At 30.4% G+C, this 21,655-nt stretch overlaps 1 protein-coding gene and 3 non-coding genes across 5 annotated transcripts; all 4 read left to right on the top strand.

The window, feature by feature from the left end:
- Positions 1–7,502: 7,502 nt before the first annotated feature.
- Positions 7,503–9,346, top strand: LOC120080869 (large ribosomal subunit protein uL23). 2 transcript variants are annotated; one of them, XM_090315353.1, is made up of 4 exons: positions 7,503–7,635; positions 7,760–7,783; positions 8,431–8,794; positions 9,069–9,346. In XM_090315353.1, exons 2-4 carry the CDS (start codon positions 7,771–7,773, stop codon positions 9,151–9,153), a joined length of 462 nt encoding a protein of 153 aa, XP_090171479.1. In that variant the 5' UTR covers positions 7,503–7,635; positions 7,760–7,770; the 3' UTR covers positions 9,154–9,346. The 2 variants fall into 2 exon arrangements, with proteins under 2 accessions (XP_090171479.1, XP_090171478.1); XM_090315352.1 differs by having other exon boundaries at positions 7,521–7,638; positions 7,744–7,783.
- Positions 9,347–17,642: 8,296 nt separating this feature from the next.
- Positions 17,643–17,713, top strand: TRNAG-GCC (transfer RNA glycine (anticodon GCC)). The gene has a single exon. It is a non-coding gene; the product is annotated as a tRNA-Gly (tRNA).
- Positions 17,714–17,726: 13 nt separating this feature from the next.
- Positions 17,727–17,813, top strand: LOC120082278 (small nucleolar RNA snoR114). The gene has a single exon (XR_005483113.1). It is a non-coding gene; the product is annotated as a small nucleolar RNA snoR114 (small nucleolar RNA).
- Positions 17,814–20,300: 2,487 nt separating this feature from the next.
- Positions 20,301–20,388, top strand: LOC120082280 (small nucleolar RNA snoR114). The gene has a single exon (XR_005483115.1). It is a non-coding gene; the product is annotated as a small nucleolar RNA snoR114 (small nucleolar RNA).
- Positions 20,389–21,655: the final 1,267 nt, after the last annotated feature.

Genomic DNA, 21,655 nt, shown 5'->3' with positions numbered 1-21,655 from the left:
TCACTTTCTTCCAGAATTGCCCTCAGTCGGTCCACCTATAACTGTCTTAATTTCTCTGGGGGGGAGTCGGCGTATAATCTCTTCTACTTCGAGTTGTTTTGCTTTGATTGCCATTCTGGTCTCTGCTTTCTCCCACATATTCCTTTAGTTGTCCCCGTTGAATTAAAGTCTCTATAGCTTCCTTGAGGTCAAAGCATTTAGCGGTGGTATGACCATGGTCCCAGTGGAAGAGACAGTATTTGTCTCGGTTTCTTCGGCGCGACCCAGTTTTCAGCTTTGCATGCCACTTCACCATTTCTTTATCTTGGATTTTCATTAATATCCGCTCTATGGGAACCACCATGGGAGTGTAACCCTCAAACTTGCTAGGTGGCAAGCCTTTTCGGGTTGTCTTTTCCTGTGTTATAGGTCATTCTTCCGTTCTTCTCTTTTTGTTCTCATGACGGTCTTCCTCTTCTCAACCTCTCAATTTGTGGTGATTCGAGCGAGTGGGTTTTCCTTTCTGATAACTTCTCGAGCAGAAAAGCTCCCTAGCACCCATGTACTTCTAAGCCCTAGAAAGTAACTCAACATAAGTGGTAGCAGCTTTTTTGCCTAAAGACCAAAGGAACCTCTCATCTCTGAGTCCTACTACAGTGGTTATCAGAGCTGCATCGTCAGTATAACCTTCAATCTGCAAAGCTTCACTATTGAATCTTGCGACATATTCCCTCAGTAATTCATTTATTCCTTGCTTAATGGTGAGATGAGTGGGAGGTTTTCTCTAATCTCGACATCCTAAGAACTGAGTAATGAATGCCCTAGTTAGCTCTTGGAATGAAGCTATCGATTTCCTTTTTAGCTTCCTAAACCATTTTCGGGCGAGTCCTGCCAAAGTGAACGAGAATGGCTTACACTTGATAGCGTCTCGGACTCCATAGAGTTCCATCCATGACCGAACGTATCTAGGTTCTCTACTGGATCTTTCGATCCAACATAGGGTTTTATGGTTGGCAACTTGAATTTGGGAGGTATCGATTCTGCATGATCTCATCTATGAAGGGTGGGTCTATCTGATCCAATGAATTATCTAGGTCTAACCCCTTATGATCCTGAGCCTTCTTGATATCTCCTAGTTAGTTTTGGATGCATTGTAACTCGACTACCCATGGTCAGCTATCTACTTCTCTGTCATCCTCAGCCTGTCTCCTCTGCCTTTGGTTGATAAGATCCTGTAAGTCTGTACCTAGGCCAGATTTGTCAACCTGCTCCATCTTTCGAGCTTCCACTTGGTCACCTTTTTGGGCTGTTGATCTCCCTTGAGACCTCCTAGGTTGGCTCCTAACTGGAGCATAGTTTCGAATAGTAGGGGTTCAAGAGTGGTGATCAACGAGTGTCTGTATGCCGGTCATTTCCTCTTAGAACCAACCTCTCCAACGCCTTTAGTCCAGGAACTTCAGGTTCTCTTATCCCTTCAATTGTTGGACCTTTACCCTTAGCTGGGTCTCGGGCCACTGAGGTGGTGCTTTGGCCCAAATTGTTTTCCTCAAGAGAGTGGATAACGTTCTGCTTGATGGCTTCGATGATGGGGTTCACTCGTCTGAGCATCTCCATGATTTGGGTCAGATTCTGACCTAAGCTATCCACCTTGGCGGCTAGAGCTGCATACTCCGGAGCTAGCTCATTTTCAAGTCGATAGACTTCCCCCATGTAAGCTTCCTGATCACGTGTGGGTTGCCGCCTTGGGTGACGTTCATGATCTGAATCATCCCCGTCAGTTGGGAGATTTTCTCTATTCATGTTGCTGCTTATGGTTCGAACACAGAGTATGGTGGTAAGGCTAATAGGTATTGTTATTCTCTCCACAGACGACGCCAACTATTGATACCGAAATTTGCATCAACGATAAATTTGTATTTGGAGGAGAATAACTGGATATCCTACAAGAAAAGTGAGTAAAGCTAACACCGGTGTGGTATTGAGTCAAATCAACTCTGGCGCTTAAGTTAGAATTAGGTTTGAATTTGAGTCAATTGGTAACAATTAGCATAGGTTGAAAAACATACCTTTCTTTGACGATCCCACTTGAATTATATAGATCGTCCAGGTAACAACCAAACATAGCTCGTCTATTCAGCTTCCAAGCCATAATTAATCATTATTTTATCTGTTTTCTACCTAAACCATTATTATCTAGGCTGTTACAAACTTCAACCCTTAGTATGCTCGACCTTTGGGTGGAAGTATGACTTTCGATTTACCACCAATTATTCTTAATGTGTTATGCTCTCTAATAATGGAGCTGCACAAACGGAATTGGGTAACTAAACAGCCTTTAAAATAACCATCTTAAAAGAGGTTTCCATTAATTTTCTATTTTCTTGAAAATCTAATGTATGGCCAAAAACTATAAAAACAAGTCCAATTAGAGGTAGAAAAAGAAGGTTAACTACCCATAAAATATATATTTATTAATATATTAATATATATTCTTTTAATGAGGCAGTTGGGCCTTAACCCAATTGGGCCTTAGCTCGGCTACCACCCCCTCTCTCATTCTTTTCATATAATATATATATATATATATATATGTGTGTGTGTGTGTGTGTGAGAGAGAGAGAGAGAGTATATTTTAATAAAGGAATATATATATATATATATATTTCTTTACGTAAATATACATACATATATATTTCTTTACTTAAATATACATATACACATATATTTCTTATTTATGCATATATTATTCCATATACACAAGATATAATATTGCTTTAGCCAAAAACTATTTGAAAGTCTATTAGCTTGGCTTCCATCCTTGGGTTGTGTGTCAAGCTTGCTGACTTTCTTTAATCCACTTTTTAGCTCAACTGTCTTTACCCAAAATTTGGATTTAATTATACTATTTGGGTTTAATTTGACCCTCCACATAATATATTTTTATATCCTATCATTTTACATAGTGTCGGTTAAAAAAAATAGAAATTTGTTTCCTGAATTTTTTTAAACACACAAGGAATGAGGTGTGTGGTTCGCCGTTTACACGTTGGAGGTGGGATTACTAGCCTAAAAACTCTATTAGTATGTATGATCGGGGAGTTTTTTTTTTTTTTTTTTAAAAAAAAATTTTGTTCACGTTTTAGTGAGAGTGTCTATTTCTCTATAAGACGAAGCATAGTTGGAGCGTTTACATTCTAATATCATACAAGATAGTTGCTAATGGTTGCCGATAGTATGACAAATCGTCAATCGGTAGCAAGCTGAGGGGTTGTAGTTCCTCTATTTCGCCAAACGGTAGGGTTTGCAAGGGTTGTGAGTTTGATGGTGTTGAGAGACATTAGAGGATAAAAGGGTTGATGGTTTGAAAGGGTTTAATGGTGGGTAAGGGTTATTGGGGGAGGTGGACTGTTAGAATGGGGATGTCGATTTGGAAGGGTTTTGACTTGTGTCAGACAAGCTAATTCACAAGTTTCGGATAGATTTTTGTTTTGGGTTTCATATTCACTTTCTTTTATTTGTTCCTAGACACTGTGTTTAATATTTCTTCTATTCCATTTCTACATTTACAGTATTTTGAAATTTTTCTTTTAAATATTATTAGTTATGCTGATATGTAGTGAGAGTACATCCGTCAATGTTTTAAAAAATTTACTGTATGTATACATTTATTTTTAAATGTTTAGACATTTTTAAAACTCCAATTGACCCATCTTTTATTTGACCCAATTTTCTACCCTAGACTTAAATTTGAGTGACTTTGGACCCAACAACTTTAGTTACTCCGTCCGATCTAATTTATAATTTCGGGTTACTAACCATACTAACCATACTTATTGATCGTGGTCCAGACTTAATCATTATTCAATTTGATAAGCGTATCTTTATGATCATATGCCAAAAAAGATGATTCGTGACCTTTTTAATTTGTCACTTATTTGTCTCCAAATTTTACTTTAGGGACAATAATTTTTTTATTGACCCTAAATTTAATAAAATTCCTTTTCGTTGTGATGACAAGATAAATTTTGATTAGCCGAAATTTCTCATTTCAACGATATCAATTATAACGCAAAAGTTTAATAAAGAATATCCCTATTCTTTTAGAAAAGGAATATTAGTATAGATTTTTTTTTCTTTATTTTTCTTTTATTAAAAGAATTAACACTAAATAATAATATGAACTAATTTTTAGATTTATTTAAAATAAGAGGTCTTTTTAAATATAAAAAAATATTTACTTTATAGCAAAATGTTACAAAATTACAAAGCATTTTTAGAACTTTTTACTACAAAATATAAATATTTTTGGGAATTTTCTATTATAAAAATTTCCCTTAAAATAATGTGTACATTGGAAAATAAAATATGAAGATGGAACAAGCCAAGTACAAATTAAATATATTTTACATCTGAAATGCACATTTTGTTTATAAAAGTTTTCAAGTTTTAAAAAATTATTCTAAGTAGCTTTTAAGTTGGTTAAATTATAAATTTAATTTCTTATTTGTGTCCGTCATTGAACTTTTAAAGTGTCACATAGATGAATTTTGAAACTTTTGATTAAATCTAATTTTGAATCTAATAAGTCTCTTACAAATTTTAAAAATTTCAATATTAATTGATGTGTTATTATAAATTTGAATATTATGTTTAAGGGTCTTTTGAAAATGACCAAAACTATTTTAGTTAATAAAAATACTAAATCTACTGTTTTTTTTTAAAAAAAAAAAAAATCTCTAAATGGACAAATTTACCATGCAGTATTTTAGAAATAAGTCTAATCCACTAAAAACAATATCTAATAAAATCTAAACTATCCAACTTTAAAATTAGAGATGTCTAGGGGCGGGATCGGGATGTCATTCCCCATCCCTTGTCACCTTTTATTTAAAAAAATAAAAATAAAATCATTAATTTAAATCATTAATGGGGCAAATTTTAAATAAATAATTAACTCTTTTACATTACAATTTGAATTTAAAGATAAATTACTCAAATTTTCCCTTAATCAACTTTTTTAGCATAAAGAAATAAATATAAATTAAATTGTTCACATACATAACCTAAATGTAAATATTTAATTTAAACATATTCATTATCTTGACCAATAAACATTCAAACTCGAAATTTAAATGAATGTTTATATAATAATAATAATAATAATAATAATAATAATAATAATAACATAACATTAAATAATTATACTAAATAAATAAATAGAGGCTAAACGAAGATAGGAAACGAAGTGGGATGGGGACAACCATCCCCATTTAGCTCACGGGGGGCTCGTCCCATTTGAGGTAGGTCGAGAAATTGGACATCCTACCCTAAAACCTTGGAAAACATATCTACGACTAGTTTAACAAACTAAACAAATACACTCCACTTTTAGTGGCTATTAATTCCCACCAACCTTATACATTATATCTTCTTAAAAAATAAATACCTTGTACTATAAAATAATCTTTCAACCCCAGAGGCTAAAATATTTGTTTAAGTCAGGTAAATACAATGAACTAAAAGAGGAAGTCACACAAATTAATTATACTTAACCGTTAGTTTTTTTTAGTCATGGAAAGACACTCTAATAAACGAGAAACAAAAAAAATGAGTTAGGGTAAACAAAACAAAAAAAAAAAAAAATCAAAGAGACAATTAAAAATACATACATTCTAAGTAGGAAACTTTTGGTTCGGAGTCCAAATTTCCATTACATTTTTTTTGGAATTATCTCCATATAGGTTTTTAAAGAAACAATGTCCAGACTTGAATTGTTGATTTTCCGAATAAATGATCTAAATTCATAACCTCTTTTTACAAAACAAAAAAAAATTAATAATTAATAAAAAACTAAATAAATAAATAATTAACAAAACAGTAAAGAAGAAGTAAACTTCTAGAGAGTCTAACCTAGGATTGGCAAAAATCTCTGAATTCCCGATTTGACTGGGAATGAGGATCAAACTAATGACAAAAAAATCTCCGATTCCGTCCCGAATACTTTTTTAATAATAATAATAATAAATGATTTAAGGGGAAGCTAAGAAAGCAAAAGTGAATCATGGTTAGTTTGGATGCGGCAAGAGGTTAGTAAGCTTGTGGATTCGACGCAAAGGAGTCTCTTTTTTCTTTTAACAAATATCCAGGGTTAGATATTAGAATACACAATTAAATACATTATATATATATATAAAAAATAGTAATTGGAAACTAAATCGCAACAAAATCTCCTTGGAGAAGTGTAAAAAATGTTGTGAATTTTCGTAAACCAATTGGGGCATAATTGAAAAACTAATTAAGCATACGGATCATAAAAAGGAATTCAGAAAAAGGGTCATTTTTAAAATTTGGTGTCTTTTTTGGGCCATTATGCGCAATTCCTCTATGTTTAATGTAAACTACGGATTAAATTTGTAATTTCGGGGGTGTTTGATAAATAGGTATGAGTTGTTGGATTAGATGGGTATTTATTATCCATGTTTGTTAAGCCCATAAAGAAAATTTGTGGTTACGTTTTTTTACCCACTCAAAACTAACCTTAAAAACCAATGATATTTTCATTTCTTTCTTTCTTCCCTCATCTTCGCCGTTTGGATTCTCCATATCTGATTTTTTTTTTTTGTCAAAAGAATAATAACTTTTTCATACGTCATGACATGTAATTTTCGTGTTTGTATTATGACACGAATATTATAAGTATCGAAAATAACATATATTTTGTGAAACTTTTTTTTGGAAACGACCACATGTTCGGTCGGTTCATATTATTTTTGTGATCTTATGAAAAATGTTACTGTACTACATCACATTCTCACAATCATAATCAAATGAAAGGTAATTATCCTATGTACAATTTCAATTATATATATACTATCCATATTATATAAAAATAAATTGTATGATATGTGAAATAATAATGTTACGTTAGCAAGATTCAATATATATACATACAATATACCAATTAGTAATTGGGATAATTACCTTCAATATATACATACAATATACAATGTATTAATTAATTGAGCATCAATATAAAATGTATTTTGTTGGTATGTTTTACATATTTAAGAGAATTAGAATTATTACAGTTTTTGAAAAGAATATATGAAAAATAATCAATTATGTTTTACAAATTGAGAAAAAATATGAGATTGTCTAGTTTATGTCATAAATAATTTGAGAAAATACGTGTATATTTGAAAATTAATCAACAATTGCAAAACATAAAACTAAAAAAATAAAAGAATGAAATAAAAAACAAACAGAAAAAATAGAACAAATCACATTCACAAAAAACTACATCATATCCCCCAACTTAACTCAACTACATAACAAACCCAAACAATAATTACCAACTCAACTCAATTCAACTCTACACAACAAACACAGATAATAATTACCAACTCAACTCAACTCTACAAACAAACACAAACAATTTAACACTCAGATAATTTAACATAATAATTACCAACTAAACTCAACTCAGGACAGACTGATTTGATAATTCATTACATTATTGGGTCAGGCCCATAATTTCAAGAAAATAAAGGTCAGGCCCATTTCGCAAACTGACCATTGAAGGCCATATCTAATAGCTCCATTTTAGAAACCCTAATTCGGCCGCAGCTTCCCATCTCGCCATCCCTCTCTTCGCAGGTATGAATCTACCTCCTTCGTGCCATTGCTTTTAATTTTTGCCTATTTCTTCCTTCACTGCTTTTGTTTTGTCTTCTCGTTTTGATTGTTTCCTGCTGCTACTAAGTAAGTTTTTCTGGTCCAGGATCTTCAGCAATGGCACCTAAAGGTATGCTCGCATTCTGATATTGTGTTTGTTTGAGCACTTGGTGTTTGTTTATTTCAATTTCTGTTTTCCATTTGTTTGAATCGAAGCTGGGTGCCGTTAGTACGTTCCCGATATTCGGAACCTAGTTTCTTAAATCTACTTTTGCTCTGAACTACAAGAACTAGTGATTAGTGAATGAGATTTTAGTATGTTTTAGTAAGGAGAACTGGAGAAGAGTAGCTAGTTGAAGTGAAACAAATCCCATCTAGATTTTGCAGTTTATTTGGGATGTAAATCTTTTTTTTTCAAATGCAATTCTTTTCAAGCGTTTTAGATGGAAGAACAACATTTTGAGAAGGTTTAGTGGAATTGTTTATATGTGTGAATTGTTACGGTTTAGTAAGGAGAAGAGTAGTTTGTTCAGCGAATCCCACCTAGATTTTGCAGTTTATTTGGAATTTAAAATTATTATTTTATTCAATGCACTTCCTTTCAAGCGTTTTAGATGGAAGAACAACATTTTGAGAAGGTTTAGTGGACTTTTTATATGTGTGAATTGTGTTGAATACACTGGTGGAATCTGAGCTTTCGAAATTGCGCTGGGTGGTTTTGAGCTTTTGATTCTGGGTCTTTCGTTAATGGAAGGGTTTTTGTTTTATCTTTTGCAGCCGACAGTAGCAAAAAGGCTGATCCTAAGGCTCAAGCCTTGAAGACTGCCAAGGCAGTCAAATCTGGGCCAACTTTCAAGAAGAAGGCTAAGAAGATTAGAACATCAGTCACATTCCATAGGCCAAAGACATTGAAGAAGGATAGAAATCCCAAGTATCCTAGGATCAGTGTAACTCCAAGGAACAAGTTGGACCAGTATCAAATTCTGAAATATCCACTGACCACAGAGTCTGCAATGAAGAAGATTGAGGATAACAACACCCTTGTCTTTATTGTTGACATTCGTGCCAACAAGAAAAATATTAAAGATGCTGTCAAGAAGATGTATGATATTCAGACCAAGAAAGTGAACACTTTAATCAGGTATGCATGGTTCATAAGTTTTGATGAACAGCAATTTAGAACCTCCATTTGCTAATTCAAGTATTCATCATCTGTTAGAAAGAAACTTGGTATGATACAAAAGAAACAATAGGTTCGTTCAGGTCATGCTTTTAAGCTCTGCAGAAAAAATGCCTCAGCCATAATTTTATCGTTGTTTCGGTCTGATTGTGCTTATTGTTTTACTTAACATCTTTAATCTATGTACAAACTCTCTATTGATATAATGATATGATCTTACATTCCTGGTATGCAGGCCTGATGGAACGAAGAAGGCATACGTGAGGTTAACTCCAGATTATGATGCCCTAGATGTGGCAAACAAGATTGGTATCATCTAAACTGCAGAGCTTGGAGCGAGTATTTTCATTGCAATTTGTTACATGTTTAAATTTTGGAGAGCATTTTGTAGTATGACCCTAATTTAATTTTAGCCTTCTTTTTTTAAAAAAATGTGTTGGTATTTGTTCGCTCAGATAGACTGGGTTCATAACACTTGGAATGATGGAATATGCGTTACGACCATTTTCATTATAGTTTGCTTCAGACTCCATTACATCAGTTACTGAATTTTGGTCTTTACCTTTTTGGTTATGTGGTATCGCAGTATCTTATTTAGTGTTTGGAGATTGTTTTGTGCTGAATGAGATTGTACTACAGTGTTATTAGTAACAATATCATAATGAGATATTATAGTTAAATTTACTGTAGCTTAAGCTTTTAGGTCAATCGGTAATTTAATATGGTTTCGGAGTAGGTTCAAGATGTCGTGTGTTTAAACTATTGTAATGTTATTTCTTTTTCATTTAATATTCATTTCCACTTGTTTTGCTCTTCATATTTTGAGTCCACATGTGGGGGAGATTTTCATATGTTATAATTAATTTTACCGTGATCTATTAGTTTAAGTATTTGGGTCTATCTCTGATTGAATCAGAAAACTTATATTTTCAACGCCACTCTCTAAACGTCTTTTGAGATTTTATAGAAGTTTATGAAGTTAATTTTTGTTTGATCTCTGTTTTCAGTTTGAGTTTGGTTCATCCTTTCATATATATAACTTTGTCTATCTTACATTGCTTCAAAAGGTTTTTGGCCCTTGTACCTTAAAAAAATGGTATTTTGTTTTTTTAAATAATTTTATTTGATTCGTATCCAGTTTTTTGTTGTAAAAATCAAAGCATGACCCTAGAACTGAGTTTTCTAAAATGTAGAAATAAGTTTTTATTAATGAGAGTTTTCATTTTGGGTTAAAATTTTGCAAATAGAAATTGGAAATTGTTGAAGATGCATGTAATATTTGTAATCTGCTTAGTTTTGGTTTCTAGTAGATTTTAAAGTAATTGCACACTAGTATTTGTTATATTTTAATTTTAAATTAGCAAAAGTATTTATGGTATTGGGTAAATTAGTAGTAATTTAGTTACATGAATTAAAGTAGTCTTATTATTTTGCTTATTTTTATATTGTTAATTAATTTATAATTTATCACAATACATTTATTTGAAATTGTATATAATTTAAAACTCAACTAATTTCGTTTAATCTAAATTATTTCATAAAAGTTTAAGAAAATTAATTGTCATAAAAAATTGAATAAATTAAAATTTGAAAATAGATGAAAAAATATTTTAGAGTGTGTTTGGTATGTGATAAAAATAGAGAGTTGAGTTGAGTTTGTAATTATTATTTGGAGAGTTAAATTATATGAGGGGTTAAATTGTCTGTTTGTTGAATTGAGTTTAGTTAAGTTGGAGAATTTGATATAGTTTTTTTTTTTTAATGAGATTAGTTCTATTTTATTTCATTCTTTTATTTTTTAGTTTTATGTTTTGCTGTTGTTTAATTTTCAAATATACACGTATTTTCTCAAATGGTTTATGACATAAACTGGACAATCTCAATTTTTTTTCTCATGTAGAACATAATAGAGTTTTTTTCATATATTCTTTTCAAAAACTGTAATAATTTTAATTCTCTTCAATCGGTAAAACATACTAACAAAATATATTTCATATTGCTACTCAATTAATTGGTATATTGTATATTGTATGTATATATATTGAATGTATGTATATATATTGAAGGTAATTATTCCAATTACTAATTGATATATTGTATGTATATATATTGAATCTTGCTAATTTAACTCTATTATTTCACATATCATATAGTTTATTTTTATATAATATGAATAGTATGTTTGAGGATCCAAACGGCAAATATGAGAGAAGAAAGAGAAATGAAAATAGAATCCAAAAGTTTGACGATAAAAAAAAAAAAAAAAATCAGATCGAGTTCCAAACGGCAAAGATGAGGGAAGAGAGAAAGAAATGAAAATATTTTTAGGGTTAGTTTTTAAGGGATAAAAAAGTGAGTTTTGAATGAGTAAAAAATGGGTTTTAATAACCCATAGGTTTGACGAAAAAAAAATCTGGATCCAAACGGCAAAGATGAGGGAAGAGAGAAAGAAATGAAAATATATTGATTTTTAAGGTTAGTTTTGAGGGGATAAAAAATGGGAGTTTTGAGTGGGTAAAGATGGGGTTTTTTTTTATGGGCTTAACAAACATAGATAATAAATACCCACCCAACCCAATAACTCATACCCATTTATCAAACACCTCCTTAATATGGAAAAATATTATTATAATATATTTATTTATATGATTAAGAAGGTAGCAGATTTTTAAGAAAAGTAAATCTAAAAATTGGTACTTATAAACTTTTACACGTTAGTTAACAGTTAAACATAGTTTAGGTAGTTAAAATGAGAGTAATTTAATTGAAATAATGTTTGTATTATACATCGAGGTTAGAGATTTGATTGTCCTGTTCCACATGGATTAAGAAAAAGACACTGAAGTTGAAATCCAAAGTTGTGAAAATTGTTATAGATTGATAACTTCAGTTTTTATATGAAAAAATAATTTTATTAATCAAAATAAAATAAAATAAATCTATAGTATATATAAAAGGGACAAAATGGGGAGAATTTTTATACTCCCATTTTGACCCTCAATTTTAAATATATGTAAAATATATTTTCACGTAAAAACATACATTTTCACCAAGACTCCACTTATGCATATAGGTTTATTTATGATTTATCTTTTTATTTCTTTGTTTTTATTTTGGTTTCTTAGAATGATGATTATTGATATCCTTTCTCTTCTCAATTTTATCATTGCTTGATGCGCAATGCGAATTGGAAATGTCGCACTAAAGATATGAGTGGATGCATATTCCACCTACCAGCGAAGCCACGTATCTAGGGCACATATCTAATTTAAAAGAAGAAAAAATCAACAACAATTTTTTTATTATAGATATTTTTTTCAACCTAAACTTTTACATTCAAGTCTCAACATTCTATTGAAAATGTATCATTAACTTTTTTTTTTTTATTATTTAATTTTCAGAATTTCATTGCTTAATATAGTATATATTTATTTTAATTTATTTTAGAGTTAAAAGCTACAAGATAATTTTTTTCGTTTCTCATTAAATATACGTATCATACCATTCACAAGTAACTTTCAAAATTTTCTTAATCTTTTAATTTTTCATACTTTTAAGTCCATGTAATAAATCATAATATTTTTATTAATAATATTTTTTTAGGATTAACTCTATATCAATATGTAAAGATATTTTAAAAGAAAAATAATAATAGAAACAATAAAGTCATTATTTTCAAAAAGAAAATATATCTCTGATTCTAATAGATCTTATATAGAAATCAATTTAGGAGAACTACTTATGAATCTGGTCTAAGAACTAAAATTTCTAAATATGATGATTATTTAAGATCAAGTTCGTAGATATATTTACAACAAGGTCTTTGTGAGCCTCAAGATCATATCTTTTCATTCAAGAAATTTTGATCGATTTCAAAACATAAAAACTCAGAGGATAGTCATATGTACTAAATTAGTTAATATATCGAGCCATAAATATTTTTTTACAATTTTTTAATTACCTGGCTCTGCCACTGATTCCACCGTAGAGTATTTAAATAATTATTGAAATCAACTAATTATTTATCTTCTCGTGTTCATTAGTATTTTTTTTTTATTTTTTTTTTTATGTTTCTTGTGTTCTTCGTTGGTTGTAGGTCTATTTATCATCTTTCATTTCATTTCTTTGTTTTGATTTCGTTTTGTTTGAGTGGTGGTTATTGAATTGTTTTTCTTCTCTCTTCATTATTGCTTGATGTGCAATGTGGATGGTTTCAATATGAGGTTTTCAACAATGTCGCCTAAAGATGTGAGTGTATGTCTGATTCAGTACAAAATGCTCATTATTTGATTCCTTCTATTCCACCATAGGGTAAGTTAATAGTTAATGAAATCAACTAATTATTTATCTTCTTATGCTGATTAGTGTGCACTTTTTTTAAAAAAATCTTTCTTGTGTTTAAAATTGGGGTTTTTGCCAATAAGAGTGTAGCTCAACTAGCATAGTGCATTCAATTCCCCATCCCACACTTTAATTACAATACATTTGCAAAAAAAAAAAAAAAAAAAGTTGGGGTTCTTAGCCGGCTTTCTAATTAATTTTTTGTCACGATTTTTCTTCAAAAAATAATTTTTAGGATAAAAAAGTTGTTGGGATTTAAGTATATGTGGGATGAGTAATTGGTTGAGATTAATATTCTCTATATTTGAATGGTAAATGGAGATTTTTTTTTTAAAAAAAAACTTTTTAATAGGGAAGTATAGATAGATTTTTTTTTTTTTTTTTAGAAAATTAGGGGAATGGAGTAGTCTTCCTAATTTAATTTTTAGAATTCCATCATGTATTCATTATTCTTCATTTTCATTATATGATGTAAGTTTTCATGTATTTGTTCTTAATAGCATAATTAATGGAAACAATTAATTATTTATCTTCTCATATTCTTTGGTGTGTCTTTTATATTTATTTTGTTGAGAAATTGTATTCTGTGTTGGCTTTCTAAATAACTTTTGTTAGGATTTCTCTTCAACAATATTTTTTGTTTTTGAGGATTTAAGTATATGCATGAAGAGTAGTTAGTTGAGATCAATATTTTGAAGTGTTGAGAAAAAAATGAATGAAGAAGAAATGGTTTAAAAAATAGAAGTATGATGAGATAATTAAGCAATGAAGTAGATATGAGCAGAAATTCATTTAAAATAATAATAATTTGGTTTTGTCTTCGCAATATATATTGACATAAATATTAAAATTAAAAGACAATAATATAAAACCATTAGAATAAAAATTATTACATTATCTAACTTTTAAAAATTTTATAAGGATTAAAACAAAATTATATAATATTTATTTAATACGTCCTAAAAATAATGTATATACTTATTTCAATTAAAACTATAAGATTCGCGTGCAATATGTCACGGTCATGCTTGTCTAGGACGTGTTGTCCATGGCTGTATGTCCGCCTCTACCTCTTTTTACTACACTTTCATTTTATGTATTTCCTTTTGCTAGGTAGTTTGCTTTTTATATACTTTTCTTAGTGTGTGACTGCTCACCCATTTCCATATGCAAGGGTGACGGATATACTTTTTTTTCAGAATACACTATATGGGGATAAGACTAATCATCATATCTTCATACCAATGAGTTGTATGTTGTAAAGTCGTGTTATTGTTTATTTTTTTCTAGCTATATGACTAATGTTCATTGTTTACACATGCTTTCAAACGTTTGTGAAAACCTTTTCCTTTAAACTCGTTTTCTAAAACTTTTTTTTGAAGAATGGGGGTGAAGGTTGTTTGAAATGCCCATTGTGCCATCAACTATTTGGATTTGGATTGGCTGACTTGTTCAAGGGTGAGAACAAGTGCCATACAATCACCTCGAGACCCTTACGAAGGTGTGATTGTGACAGTTGGTATCAGAGCCAAGTCGGCTCGCAGAGTTGAGAAGCTGTGATCATGTCTACTACAAAGCAGTTGGGCAAGTCCCATATTGACTAGTTGGTCGAGATAGAAGAGCAAATGCTCTATCTAATAGAAGTCCCTAATCAAGTTTGGTTTCTAGAAACCCAGTTACAAGAAATCGTTGACAAGGGCGATGACTTTGATGTGGTGTTAGGGATGGATTCTTGCTTGAGCACCAGGTAATACCGATACCCCTTGCCAAGTGTCTAGTGATTACAGGGTCTTACGCCCATTGTTGTGCATGCTGGGATCAGACAGCCGGATGGGATAAGAATGATCTCGACCATCTTGTTGGAGAAGGACTTTACCCACGATTCAGTCAAAACCACGAAAGAGAAGGCCCCTTAAGACATTCTGTGTGTCTTGGAGAAGTGTCGAGTTGTCGAGCCAGAAAGTTTACACAAGTCCTTACCTCCAAAGAGGAGAAGAAGAAGAAAAAGGAAACCCAGATACCGAGAGTTCCTACCAGGGGATATGGTTCGGATAAACTTGTGTCTAAGACAGTTTCGAAGTCGAGGACAAAGAGAAACTTTACCTCGTGAGCAGCTTTAGAGGATAAGTGGAAGCCATCGAAAGGGTTGGAAAAACCTCTTATCGGGTGCAGTTACTATCGTGGACGTTGATTCATCCCGTCGTCCATGTAAGTAGACTAAAACCCTCTCATCCCGACCATGCCGAGGAGCGATGTAGGAAGGTGACCCATCCGACTGACACAACGAAGAGAATGACAGAGGAATAAGTCAATGAGAGACTTTCTGAGAGAAGCGATAGAGTTGGAAGACCAGAACCAAGCTGGGAAGAGTTCATGGAGAAGTGGAAAAGCCTCCAAGACAGAGAAGTTCATTGGGACCACGCAAAAGACCTCAAGGCAACTGCTCAATAATTTGCTGAGTTCGAGTAGAGTCGATTGACGGAGATGTCAACCAATTGAGTGGGGAAGAATGTCACGGTCATGCTTGTCCAGGGCGTGTTGTCTATGGTCGCATGTTCGCATCCACCTCTTTTTACTATGCTTTCATCTTATGTATTTCCTTTTGCTAGGTAGTTTGCTTTCTATATACTTTTCTTAGTGTGTGACTGCTCGACCATTTCCATATGCAAGGGTGATGGATATACTTTTGTTCAGAATGCACTATATGGGGGTAAGACTAATCATCATATCCTCATACCAGTGAGTTGTATGCTATAAAGCCGTGTTATTGCTTTCTAGCTGTATGACTAATGTTCATTTACACATGGTTTCAAACGTTTGTGAAAACCTTTTCCTCTAAACCTGTTTTCTAAAACCTTTTCTAAAGAACGAGGGTGGAGGTTGTTTGAAACGCCCATTGTGCCATCGGCTATTTGGATTTGGATTGACTGACTTGTTTGAGGGCGCAAGCGCCACATAATCGCCTCAAGACCCTAACGAAGGTGCGATTATGATACAATGCAAGTATTACTTGACTAAAAAATAGAAAAATGGAAAAATGAATTAGTTATATTAGTTATAACAATTTCCGTTCAACTACATTCATATTTATCCATCCTAATATTAGTTATATCACTCTATTTAATAATGCAATCAAGTATACAAATCTTATTGAATCAAATTTTATTAAACAAGGAAGAGGTCCAAAGGCAAATAAGGAAAATGAAATAAATTTGCTAAAGTCTATAAAAAATGCTAAAAAGAAGGAAAGTAAGCTGAAATTATAACCTTTTAATTTAGTGGTATTTTCAAGCCCTGAAACCAAAAGTTGTAATTTCTCTGAAAAAACAATATAAACATTTTGTGACTTACAAAAGTAGGTTAACTGAATAAAATGATAGAGGAAAGATAATAAAATGAAAAAAAAGAGAGAAAAAATAATAAAATGTTTAATCCTATAACATAATGTAAATTAAGTCACTAAGGTTTGTGTACATCTTGTCCCTAGCTAAAATTTCAAAAGGTCTAACAGATTTGTTAGACTTTTAATTTTGTATCTAATTGATCGTTCAGTTTTTAATTTTGTATCTAATAAGTCTATAATTGATTCAAAAAACAGTTAATCGATTCATTAAATATAAATTTTAATGTTTAATGAAAATCTAAACTTTCATTGTTTGTGTCGGAGTATATCTATAAGTAAAGAAAACAATTCAAAATTTCAAAACTAAGATCATGTTTGGTAACTATTTGGACCTCATTTAGTATCTATTTCGTTTTTTTGTTTTTTAATTTTAAAAATTAATCCTATTTTCTCCTCATTTCTTATAACAATTTGCATTTTATAATGGTTGAATTCTTAGCCAAATTCCAAAAACAAAATTTTAAAATTTATTTTTTTAGTTTCCAAAATTTGGCTTAGTTTTTTTAATTTATTTGTAAAAGGTAGATAAAAATGAAGAAATTTGTAAATGAAAGTAGTATCTATAGACTTAATTTAAAAAACAAAACAAATAAAAACAAAAAAAAATCAAATAGTTACCAGACAGAGTTGGTTTTTTATTTTTGTTTTTTAAAATTAAGCTTAAAACATTATTTCCATCTCCAAATTTCTTTCTTTATTATCTACTTTTTACCAATAGTTTAAAAACCAAGCTAAAATTTTAAAACTTAAAAAATTAATTTTTAAAACCTTTTTTTTTGTTTTTAGAAATTGACTAAGAATTCAATAAATTATACTTAAGAAAGATGCAAATCATTATAAAAATAAGGAGTAAATAGACTTAATTTTTAGAAATTAAAAAAAAAAACAAAATAATTATCAAACATGGTCTACATTTGTAAATTTGAACGTTCATGAACCAAATGGGTAAACAATTGTAAATCAAGGGAATAAATTTGTAATTTAACACAAAATATATAGAATATTTAAGAATTTGTATCACAAAAATATATTATTTAAAAGTCAAATAGAATCCATCAGCAGCAAGCACCAGTGGTCTAGTGGTAGAATAGTACCCTGCCACGGTACAGACCCGGGTTCGATTCCCGGCTGGTGCATTCCAAATGTGTCTTGCGATGATGAAATTTGTGTGCAGTGATGAGGGTCGATCACAACCGTCCGATCTTTCCGACGAAATCCATCAGTGCATCTGAGCTTGACTTTTTTTTTTATTTTAAATTTCATATTTTGCTGCGTGAATTATATTTAAAAATGGTGTATTTCAAAGAAATCTTAAAAGGCGGTTGAGATAAGGAATAAGATTATAATAACCACCTATTGTTATAATAAATATTATTTTGTAGTTTCCAATTAGCTACGGTCAACACTATTTAAAAACTTCATTTGTTACAATATTTATTATTTATTTTAGGTTTTTTTTATTCTTTACTACAATATTTACTATTTCCTTCTCAAACTAAAATAACTTATTCTTTAAACACACTATTATAATCAAAACTAAAATAATCTACACCTAAACACAAACTATTATAAACTAACTATAATAACCAACTCATTCCCCAAACGCTCCCTTAATACTTCCAATAAATATATAAATAAATACAATAATCTTTATCTTTTATGAAAAGAAAAGGAAATTTAATAATCTATATACTCTACTATATAAACAATTCATATGTAATAAAATTACATCCTTCTTTAATGGGCGTATATATGAATTATTTATATAATTAAAATAGTATCGTATCATTCAACAAAAAAGATCTAAAATAAAATGTCACCGCTAAGATAAACAGAACTTTTATATATATGTGTGTGTGTGAGATTCAAATCCTTTATCTTCTATTGTACTAAAAAACAAATAAAATGTCATAAAAAATTATGAGAACTAAATTGTTACTTACTAAAAATCCATATACCTAAAGTTTGCAAGTAATTTGCTATTTGAGATTTGAAGAGTTTTTAAAACTAAATAACAGTTATCAACGTTAGTAGTTCAATTGTTCCACAATATTAAAAATATCTTATTCTCTTGAGATTGGAGGTTGAAATACTCACACCAATATAACATATTGAATTGAATTATAATACCATTCATATCAACAGTTAAACTAGTATACAACAAAACATTATCAGAAGTCCTAAATAAATCTGAAACTTTGCTCTCTCCCCGTGTGCTCATATGAGTGTTTAGGAAATGGTCTTTTGATAAATTCTCTAAAGCCCATGAATTTTTCTGACCATATTTCAGCCATTTCCAAGTTCACCTTTTGACTTCAACTGAAAAGGAGAAAATTCAGTAAAGTTCATCATTAAATTTTCATCCAACTCTACAGTCTTCAGGTTCTCTTTTGATGATATTTCATCCTTCTGGCCTGTAAATCCCTTCAAGATCACAACTTGGAGGTACCCGAGTCGAATGCCCCCGAAACGTAGTAATTAACTTTTGGGATCGAATTGCACGTAATCAGCAAAATTACATAAATTATAATAGTTACTTAGTCATATATGTTCGTATTCAACTTGAAAAATCATTTCAAACATGCTCTTATCTATATATATTAAAACTTTTTAGTGCAATTTTAAGTTTAAGTTTAAAGTTGAAATAGAAAAGTTTCTCCCCTGATAAGTTTTGCTTGGTTAGGTCATTAAAAACAGAATTTCCATATACATGCATGAATTAAGAAAAACGATACTAAAATTACCTGTTAAAAATGTGTGAGTTTTGACAAAATTATTAAATTGTAAATTTGTGCATTAATCAATTAAAATTTGTGCAAAACTTGTAACTAGTGAAAAAATAGTGAATCTTAAAAGATTTTTTTTTTTCATTATTTCTTGTTAAAATCAATTGGTGAATTAGTAAAAATGGATTCGTAGAGCCGTAACACTTATTTAAATCTAGAGTCCAATTTGATGAAATTGAAAATTTAGAGTGAAGTTCGATATTTTACTTGAAAGTACCTTAAGTCCTAATAAAGAAACATTTGTTGACATACAAAAGTAGGTTATCCGAATAAAAATCGATGTTTCAAAGAAAAAGTAATAAAATGTTTAAAGCTATAATATAAATTGAGCTTTGGGTATGTTTTGGCTATAAACTTTCAAAAGTGTCTAATATGTCTCTAGAGTTTTAGTTTTGTGTCGATTTAGTTTTAATTTTCAATTTTGTATATGTTAGATCTCCAAAAAATTCAAAAGTTTAAAAATTAGGATAATTGTTTTACATGATAAACTGTTAAAGATATTTTCAAGCATAGCAAAATATCACTATCTATTATTAATAGATAGTAAAATTTTGCCATATATAATTTGTAAATAAGTTGATTCTTTTTTCTTTATTTGAAAATAACCCTAAAAATTAATTGTTATATCACATTTACATTTTAATGTCTAATGAAAAGCTTAACTTTCATTTTTATGTCCAATAAATCTGTAAATTAAAAAAAAATTAAAGTTCAAAAATAAAATTTTAATAAAAAATTCATGAACCAAGTCGATACAAATTTTAAATTTAAAGGAATACTTTTGTAATTCGACAAAAAAATATATTGAAAAAAAAAGCGTGAGTAATTCTAGCCAGATAATAAAACCATTGCCAGTAGGCACTAGTGGTCTAGTGGTAAAATAGTACCCTGCCACGATACAGACCCGGTTTGATCTCGGTTGGTGCAAAAGCAGGGCTTGCTATGAAGAATTTAGCGCTAATAGTGATCAGGGTCGATCCCAACCGTCAGATCAATCTGACGATATCAACGGCGCTTCTGAGCTTGACAAATTTGTATTTTATTTTCATTTTTTAAAAATATTTATTTATTTTACTTTTAAATCCCCTCCTCGTACATTTTGAGAAATAATAATTAAATAAATTGAAATTTATATTTTGTTTCGATTCCCTTGGAATATATTTAGCTCTAAATTTTAAATTCCAACCTGACGTCCATTTCATTCCAAATAAAATATAACTAAAGAAACGGATGATCATTTAAAAAATTTATGGTTAAATTCCTATTATTTCATAGTTGCATTGTTATCTTATATACACACATATTCGTACAAATGTATAAATAAATAAAAAAAAATACAAAAAACTATATACTCTACAACAGCATTTAAATTTACAAACAATTAAAATATTCGATAGTTAATGAAATTACATCATTTTTTAACAGGGTTTATATCAACAAAACCTTAATATTGTATAAACAATAATTGTCAACATCTTTAAACTAAATGATTTTCACAATAACATTAGTTAGAATAACATATCTTGATCCATGACAATGGTCTTTTAAAAGATTATGTTTCTCTCTCTTAGTCTTCTCTTAGAACTTAATTAGGCTCTTGATGTGGAGAAAATAACTACTTAATATGGAGAGGACCAATCCCTAAGTTTATCTTTATACCGACACCTCACATCAGGTGAGTCTAATAAAATAATAGACTCAAAAGATAAAATAACAGATAATGCAGATGAGTCACACTAATGATAATATTAAATTTAAAATAAACTTAACAATGTATGAATTATTTATACAATTGAAATAATATGGTATATGTGTATGTTTGCACGAGATTTCAAGAGAACTTTATTTCGTGGAACTTGATATTTGTATTCGTATTAATTTTGTGAAAAGTGAGTACAATCTCTAATACATAGTATTTTGATGCTTTCAAAATAAACTATAAGCTTTAAGTTGGTTGATCTTCTTGAACAATCAACCTTTGGGCTTTTTGATCTTCTTGGATGATCGGCCTTTGGGCTTGACGTTCTTCTTGGATGATCGGCTTTTAGGCTTTTTGATCTTCTTGGATGATCGGCCTTTGGGCTTGTTGATCTTCTTGGATGATTAGTGTTCGCATGAGACTTCCAGAGAAACTTGTTTCGTGGAATTGAACTTGAGTTGATGTTAATGTTGATTTGATACGATATGGTTCGATCTCTAGTACTTGATCCTATGATTCTCTCTCGATTAAATGCGTACGCTTGATATATAGAAGTGGGGCGTGTGGATGTTCTTGAGCTTCGAGTATTGGAA

This window comes from Benincasa hispida, chromosome 7 (genome assembly GCF_027475165.1).
Source record: "Benincasa hispida cultivar pf3 chromosome 7, pf3_genome.v1.1, whole genome shotgun sequence".
Taxonomy (NCBI): Eukaryota; Viridiplantae; Streptophyta; class Magnoliopsida; order Cucurbitales; family Cucurbitaceae; genus Benincasa; species Benincasa hispida.
Note: the sequence above shows the minus strand (reverse complement) of the source record. Positions and strands in the feature narration are given on the sequence as shown.

What these genes read in the sequence shown, in the direction of transcription:
- LOC120080869 (XM_090315353.1), top strand. An exon ending in AAAGTGAACACTTTAATCAG is followed by an intron (nt 8,795 to 9,068) that starts GTATGCATGGTT and finishes CCTGGTATGCAG; the next exon opens with GCCTGATGGAACGAAGAAGG.